The following is an 8350-nucleotide window of genomic DNA, read 5'->3' on the forward strand; positions in this document are numbered from 1 at the left end:
GGTAGTTGCTCCATCACGACTCGTTTCGGAGTGGCTCGGAAAACTGTGCTGATGGACTTTTTTTGCTTCATCTCGACAGGCATTGAAGAGAATCATGAAGCCATAAATTCGGTAAATTCAGCCAGAAAAGGCATCAACTGCGAAAAGGCCGATGCCGCGCTCATGGCCCATGTACGGAGTATTCGTTGGCTCAAGTTTCGTTCCAGGCTGCCTCCCTGCGAGATGCAAGGCTTGTCGGCCGCCCTTGTGGTGGCTTACATGGGAAGGGGGAGCGTTTTCCAGGCACAGTGCGCCAGAGTCGAAAAATAATGGGATTTTCGACCCGTCTACTGTGGGCATTTAGGAATCGCAGACGCCTCCACCGTATTGACCGATGGCTACCGGGGGGTTGGATGGACGGGCCGGAGGCAGACTGCCAGGCAGACCGATGTCCCAAAAGAGGCACTCCTTGGTGGGAGCAGGACTCGCGTCTCCTTCATCAGCGTCCTCGTCAGCCGCAGCAATCCGGGAAATGAGACTGGCTATCGACGATGTGATGGGAGTCCGAGGGCAATTGGTAAGCACGGCATTGGCTCGTCTGCTCCAAACGGTGATCCCCAATCAGGACGAAAGACTGGGGAGATAGTTTCGGCCAATTGGCGCTGAGGGCGCAGGGTCCGTCCGAGTTGCTTACGGCCCTCACCTGTGCTCGCTAACCCTTTTACAGGCGAAGCAGCAGCATCAAGCAGGGCGCTGTCTTGACAGCCTCGAAAAAAGCCCACGCAGGAGGGCGCGCCTGTGCGTCGTGTTGTGGTGTGTGCGCCCTTTGAACCACAGGCTGGCCTTCAGTGTTTTGCCGGTGGAGGCTTTGCTTGTCCTGTTGGGGGCCGTCTCAGGGCTTGGTTGCACCGGCGAGACCGGCCAGTCCTCTTTTGGCTAAGCCCCAAAAAAGTGTGAGTCATTGCCCGGCCCCATGTCTCTCCGAAAGGGCGCCCTCCGCGGCGGTACCTGGACGGCGAATCCTCGGCTGGAGGAAACGCACTCTATTTGCCTGTGTCCGGTCTGGCTCCGTTCCTGTGCTGCAAGTACCCTCTCTGGCGGCGCACAATTCCTTTCCTCGCTTTGCGTTGCTGCCTGAGAAATACAAATTCTCCCCGTTTTCCAGTCCTCAACTTTTTCCCTCTCTTTTCCTCTTCTCTCCACCCCCAAAAATTTCTACACACACATATCCAAGTACAGCTCAGCGCCTCAGGCGGTCGTCAAGATGTTCTAAACAACCCCTTTCCCCCAGTGTCCCCAGTCCAACCGTCAAGATTCCGTCCCCGGACTTAAACGCATCCATCCCCACTCAACCACCCCGTTCAGCTCACCTTTTGGTCGATCTGAACTTCAGCACCGCTTTGAATAGCATCAGCTCCAGTTCCCTCAACACCGCCAACATTTCAGGCCAAGACTTTTTAGTCTCAACCACGGATTCCCAGTCATCATGGCTTCCCTCCACGCAACCCAGCCTGCCGGCACTATCCGCGCACCAGTTCCAGAGTCCCGAAACACAGCATCAGGACTTTGTCTTGTTCGATCAGCCCCCTAATCGGTCAACCACATCGCTGTCAAACCAGCGTCGTCACTCGTCTTATCTGCACAAACGTCGTCAACAGCCCGCTTCCTCCGCTGTCCAGAATCAACGAGTAGCCCAGTTGCTCAAGGCTATCGGTAACACCTCGTCTCCTGTCAACCGCCCCGCGAATCAGTTTTACGCTTCTTCGGCCCCTTCGTCATCCACCACCTTGCTACAGCAGAACACATCTGCCAGGCCTCCTGTTCCTCTTTTTTCCCAGAGTACCGGAAGTATCCAACAAACCGCCAAGATGATGAACGCCGCAGGTTTGTCACCCAGATGTCTCTCTGATTGCCCTAGCTCACCATCTTTAGACGTCGAACTCGAAGAGTTCACTGCCTTCGAGGGCGGGGCCAACACGGCCTTCTCCTCGCCTGCCGTTCCTAGCGTCTTTGACCTGGGCGGCAGTGCTTCCAGCTCCATCTCCAACCTGGCGACTGTGTCGCCCCACGATCTGCTCTTCCAGGAGCCATTCATGTCCGCACCTAACTCGTCGGCTCTCACGGCGCTGACTTCGCCGTCCATCCACAACGAGTCTCCTGACTTCACCGACGGATATGATGTGTCTCCCAACTTTGGCAACGCCGACTTTGACACCTCTGGTGATCCCTGGTACCCTCTGTTCCCTCAAGATGTGTCTGCTCTTGAGAAGGCCAGTGTGGAAAACTCACCAGCGACCAAGTCGGATGATCTGGAGTCGGTTGGTCGTTCCTCGTCTTCCGACCGCCGGAAGTCGGGTACTTCTCCCTCGACTCGCCACTCTTCGGTGGCGGGAGTGAACGCTCGCAAGCGTGACAAGCCCCTTCCTCCCATTGTTGTGGATGATCCCAACGATGTCATTGCCATGAAGCGTGCCCGCAACACCCTGGCGGCGCGAAAGTCGCGTGAGCGCAAGGCTCAGCGACTGGAGGATCTTGAGGCCAAGATTGCGAGGCTGGAAGCAGAGCGTGACCACTGGAAGTCGCTCGCGCTTGCGTCTGGTGCGCAATAGTTGAAAAGTGGAATTTCTCTCCTTTGCCAATGATACTGGGACCGTTGTTTTGCTATGTTTTAATGGGTACTATTATTCGGTTCACATCCCAGTAACAATCAGTTTCTAGTTCGATCAATATCAAGTTCTGAAGATACTTCTTGGCTCCCCAAATTTTGTGATATCTGAGTGAGAATGGTGTGATGTTGGGAGTTTGACCGAACATCAGAGCGTTGGGGGGGCTTGGCGTCGGCGGTCGTAAGTCAGGTTACGGCCGACTGCGGCATCGCTCTCGCACCAATTAAACGCTACTATCGTGCCAAGACGAATTTGTTCAAGGCTGTGTTTAATAGAGCCCGTTAATTGGACGTTTACTTGCACTAAGCTGACGGTTTACCCTTGTCAGATTCTTAATCGCCGCAAGGTTCTCTCTGGGAAGAGACTTTGATACTCGACCAAACTGGGCAAGTTAGGCGAGTTGAAGTCTCCGAGCGATTGCTATTGGCTCATGCCGTCATTCAAGTTGTTGTAGATCCCCACATGTTAGCCAGTTTTGAATCAAGGCATTCGTGCTCCATGTGGAACCGCCTCAATGTGCTGTCGAGGACCGTCCTGGTCTGTGCCGCGTAGGGCTGGTCCTTAGAGATATGCGCGTTTCATCATGATGCTTTGGAGATATGCAGTAGGGATGGGCTGTGCTGGTGTCATTAGTGGCACAGCAGATGCGGTCATCTTTTCAGCTCGATCCATGGCCAAGAGGGATCGTCCATGCTCTTGTTTCTCTGGTTGGGTCAACTCTTGAAACGTCACTTCCTCTTTGCATGTGCTTTCGGATTTTGTTCTAAACTTATTCTCTTCCCAAGCCCTATGGGAGCTCACGTTTGTTGGATGACGAGAGATTTCGCGGATACTGTGATCGACATATATCCCTGACGGTCGCGGAAGTTAAAAGGATAACTCTGTCTTTTGTGTTTCTGTCGTTTCCTGTATCTACACATCGGTCCTCGCAATGGCGAAAGAGTTGCGAAAGGCAGAGTCTCCCGTCTCTGGGGGCGTGGAATTCAGAGAAGAGGTCAGTGTCTCATACCAATCGTCTTATCAACCTCTAACGATCACAGACTCGAGAGGGTTTGATGTCTGGCTCTCACACGTCTAGCGACGTTGAGGATGTGTTAGAGAGAGACCTCAACGTCACCGAGGATGACCTCCTCGAAGCCAAAGAGGTAGCGGCCACGTTATCTCTCCAAGACGTCCGCAAAGTGAGACCATCTCATTCTCTTTTGGTTGGTTAATTGTGCTCACAACTTAGATGATGAATCAAGTTTATAAAATTTACGGCCGAGATCCAAACTTTCCACTGGCCGTCATTGAAATGATTGAAGCCTTCATAGGCACGTTGATCCCTTCTCATTCATAAACCTATACTCATACCTAGCAGGCAATGAAGACATCTTCAACAACCCAGACAAACACCAAAAAACAATCCAGGAAATAAAGATCCAGGCAGCCCTCATCACAAACAACTCTCCCTACTCCGAAGTCCGCGCCGTTGTCAACAACCGCGACGACCCGTCCATGCCATGCTCCACCATCCGCGCCTGGTTCATGGGCCTCATCTTCTCAGCCGCCATCGCTTTCGTGAATGGCTTCTTCGAGATGCGCCAGCCGCCTATTGGCGTGTCCGCCATGGTGCCGCAACTACTTGCTTACCCGTTTGGAAAGTTTCTGGAAAAGACGCTGCCTGATGTTGGCTTTACTGCCTTTGGCGTGAGGCATAGTCTTAATCCTGGGCCTTTTAATAGAAAGGAGCATATGCTGATAACCATCATGGCGAGTATTTCTGTTGGGGCGCCGTACACGAATTACATCGCCTGGATACAGTATCTCCCCTTCTTCTTCAACCAGCCCTGGGCCAACAGCATTGGATATCAGATCCTTCTTGGTTTGTCTGCCAACTTTATCGGTTATGGTCTCGCCGGCCTCTGCAGACGCTTCCTGGTCTACCCATCCTACTGTGTATGGCCATCAAGTCTCGCCATCGTCGCCTTGAACACTGCCTTCCACGGCGAGACCAATGCCCCCGTTCTAGGACCTTTCAAGCGCATATGGCACATGTCTCGCCTCAAGTTCTTCAGCATCGCCTCCGCCGCCATGTTTTGCTACTTCTGGCTTCCCAACTACGTCTTTGCCGGCTTGACCTGGTTCAGCTGGATGACGTGGATTGCTCCCAACAACCGCGACCTGGCCATCATCACGGGCGGATACACAGGACTCGGATTGAATCCGTTCTCGACGTTGGACTGGAACGTGGCCACTACCATGGTCAACCCCCTCGTTATTCCTATCCACACAACCATGAACGTCCTTGTCGGAGCCTTGCTGAGCTTCTGCGTTCTTGTTGGCATGTACTATGGGAATGCCTACTCCATGGCCTATCTCCCCGTCAACTCGAACCGCGTCTTTGACCACTTTGGCGGGCTGTACAATGTCTCATTCATCCTCGACCACCGTGGACTATTCGACGCCGAAAAGTATGAGGCGTACTCTCCCGCCTTTCTCTCTGCTGGCAACTACATCATGTACCTGTTCTTTTTTGCAGTTTACGCGGCCGCCATCACATACGGCATTCTATATCACCATCGGCATATCGCTATGGGTTTCCGAGATCTGATCAATAGCTTTCGTCCGTCCAAGAAGCAAGAAGTCGAGGCTGACCAGGTGCTCGACGTGCATAACCGCCTCATGAAATCTTACCGCGAGGTTCCAGAGTGGTGGTTCATGATCTGCCTCGCGTTTGCTTTCATCGTCGGCATAGTTGCCATCACTCAGTGGCCTACCCATACCTCTCCAGCTGTGGTACCCTTCGGTGTTATTCTTACTCTTATATTCATTGTGCCTATTGGCATCATAAGTGCCACAACCGGAATCGAGGTGCCCCTGAATGTTCTCTCCGAGTTCCTTGGTGGCTCCTTTGTCGAAGGAAACGCCCTCTCACTGAGTCTCTTCAAGGCGTTTGGCTACACCACCTGCACCCACGCAATCCACTTTAGCGTCGACATGAAGATGGCTCACTACCTTAAGCTCCCGCCGCGGTTCACGTTCTGGGCGCAGATGGTCCCGACTCTTGTCTCGACCTTTGTATATGTCGGTATTCTTCAGTACCAGATGCACATGGAGAACATTTGCACGCCGAATGCGCCGTACCGATTCACTTGTCCTAGTCTCAACAGCTTCTTCACGAGCGCCGTTCTCTGGGGAACCATCGGACCCAGAAAGTTGTTTGGGCCTAGAGGACAGTACGTCGAGACTCTGGTGGGCTTCCCGGTAGGTGTGCTCGTGGTGGTGATTTTCTGGTGGTTTGGAAAGAAGTATCCCAAGAACAGGATCATTCGGAGCACACACCCAGTCGTTCTCCTCAAGGGCGGACATGTCTGGGCGCCGTACAATATTGGCTACCTCTTGCCTGCTGTGCCTATCGCCTGGTTCTCCTGGATGTACATCAAGAAGCGGTATCTCGGGCTTTGGGCCAAGGTATGTATTCCTCTGTCTTGGTCAAATTTTCAAGCTAACTCTGGCAGTACAACTACATCCTAGCAGCCGCCTTTTCTGTTGGCATTGCCCTCTCAGCTCTCCTCACCTTCTTTGCTCTGCAGTATAACGACATCAGCCTTGACTGGTGGGGGAACAGGGTCCCATTCCAGGGCTGTGATGGCACCAGTTCGTGTGTGTTGAAGTCGTTGTTACCGGGAGAGTATTTCGGTCCTCGAATTGGAGAATTCCATTGACGCTCTGGGTATGTATAGATAAAAGTGATGGAGGAATCTTTTTGCGATACAACATCTATGTCGGGCTTTGGATCGCAAATCTAGGCTTGATATTCGCAACTATGTAGTAGTAATGCTAAAGGGCTGGAACCCAAACTATCTGAAGATCGAAGACATGATATGACTAAAGAAACGTTTCCCGTCGTTGTCAAACCGAATATAATAATTCAAGTGGTATAAGTCTAAACGCCATGCCCAACCCCTGTAATAAATCAACTTGAACAATCCCCTCCTCTAGTAATCGCACTCATTTCCAGGCGGACTGACACAATCCGGGTTGAAGCACTTGAGATCATACCACAACCAAGACGTCTCATCGTTATCCGCCCTAGCCTGAGGAGCATCCAACAACTCGCAGAAGGGGTTGTTGATATCATCGTCCCAGTATCCGAACACGACCGCCTTGCACCCTTCCGTCTCGGCGCAGCTCTGTCCGCAGGTCTCGACGCTGTCGCTGTCTCCGTAGCCGAGAACCTTGGCCTTTTTGCCGTCTCGGTGGCCTTCGTGACCGCAGTCGGCTCCCTCAGGGGGGTTGTCGTAGAGAGTGTAGCGGTAGCAGGACGGCGAGGTGGTGGCAGCTTCAGAAGTAGTGGAGGTTCTGGTGCTGGTGGAGGAAGTGGTACTTGTAAAAGAGGTCAAGGTTGAGGATTCGGCAGTGGAAGTCGAAGTGGATGTGCTGGTGGTTGAGGGCTCGGATGTTGTACTGGAGACCTCTGTGGCAGATGTAGTAGCCTCGGTTGAAGTGGTCGATGCCTCTGTGGTCGTGGTTGACACCGTAGGAGATGTGTCTTCGGTTGTAGCAGAAGTGCTAGTCTCACACGAACTAGTAGAACTGGCCCCTGTCGTAGAGGTCGCCTCTGTGCTGGCGGAAGTACCAGTTCCACTAGTTGAGGTTGAGGTACCCGTGCTTGACGTCTCACCCGAGGTAGTAGAAATCTCTGTCGTTGAACCCTCGGCGGTAGTGCTAGTAGCGTGCTCAGAGGTGAAAGTTGTCTCAGTAGTAGAGTGAGTTTCGGAGGTGGCACTCGGAGATTCGGTGGTTCCAGTAGTTGTAGTGGCTGTCGTAGTCTCCTTAGTGGTCTCACTTGAAACTGAGGTTTCCGCGGTGGCTGTAGGCGAGGTTGTTTCACTCGTGCCGCTCGACAACTCAGTTGTCTCAGACTTTGTGGCAGTACTCAAGGTCTCACTAGTGGTTCCCGTCGTAGTAGCAGTGGTGGTTTCAGCCGTGAAGCTCGACTCAATTGTCTTGGACGAAGTAACATCAACAGTTGTAGCCGATGTATCCTCAGGAGTAGAGTAAGTGATGGTGTAAATTGTTGACTCTGATGTTTCCGTGTTGGAAGATGTATTTTCAGTAGTGAGTGTTAAAGTCTCTGCCATAGAGGTGCTTGTGGTATCCGTAGCGAGTGTCGAAGTATATATGTTGATAGAGCTTGTTTGAGTAGTGAAGGTGAAAGTCTCGGTAGTCTCCGAGCTTGTGGTCTGGGTGACTGAAGTGGATGTATCCACAGTCGCCTCGGAAGTGACAGTATAGGTAGTGATTGAAGCCTCGCTAGTAGCAGTTGAAGCCTCGGTTGTTTTGGAAGTGATGGTCTTCATAGTAGTGGGCTGAGTAGCCTCGGAAGTATAAATGAAAGAAGAAGAAGAGGTAGATCCAGTGCTGGCTGAGGTCTCTTGGGAAGTGAAAGTTGAGCTCTGCTCAGTGCTGGTTGAAGTCATAGGCTTGGATGTTGTAGTGGTGTCTGAAACCACGGTAGAAGCAGAAGATGAATCTTGAGAGGATGATGAATAAGAAGAAGAAGTGGTTGATCTGGAAGGGATCGTATAAGTCGGTGCAATGTAAGTCGGCACACTGTAAGTCGGAACATAGGTTGGTGATCTGGGACGACAAGGTCCTCCACTAACACCAGAGACTGCAGCAGCAGCAAGAAGAAGAATGAATGACTTGTTCCAGGCCAT

At 52.3% G+C, this 8350-nt stretch overlaps 3 protein-coding genes across 3 annotated transcripts; 2 read left to right on the forward strand and 1 right to left on the reverse strand.

The window, feature by feature from the left end:
• Positions 1–952: 952 nt before the first annotated feature.
• Positions 953–2588, forward strand: MRS44_005922 (uncharacterized protein; the record flags this gene model as incomplete). The annotated part of the gene is made up of 3 exons (XM_065621576.1): positions 953–983; positions 1219–1863; positions 1912–2588. The coding sequence occupies 3 exons, from the start codon at positions 953–955 to the stop codon at positions 2586–2588; spliced, it is 1353 nt and encodes a 450-aa protein (XP_065477648.1).
• A 988-nt stretch (positions 2589–3576) lies between these two features.
• On the forward strand, positions 3577–6352 carry MRS44_005923 (uncharacterized protein; the record flags this gene model as incomplete). The annotated part of the gene is made up of 4 exons (XM_065621577.1): positions 3577–3639; positions 3686–3854; positions 4006–6098; positions 6146–6352. 4 exons carry the CDS (start codon positions 3577–3579, stop codon positions 6350–6352), a joined length of 2532 nt encoding a protein of 843 aa, XP_065477649.1.
• A 273-nt stretch (positions 6353–6625) lies between these two features.
• MRS44_005924 (uncharacterized protein) lies at positions 6626–8350 on the reverse strand (the record flags this gene model as incomplete). The annotated part of the gene is made up of 1 exon (XM_046283796.2): positions 6626–8350. One exon carries the CDS (start codon positions 8348–8350, stop codon positions 6626–6628), a length of 1725 nt encoding a protein of 574 aa, XP_046140500.2.

The sequence above is a fragment of the Fusarium solani genome (assembly GCF_023522795.1).
Source record: "Fusarium solani strain SB1 chromosome Unknown bctg00000003_1, whole genome shotgun sequence".
Lineage (NCBI taxonomy): Eukaryota > Fungi > Ascomycota > Sordariomycetes > Hypocreales > Nectriaceae > Fusarium > Fusarium solani.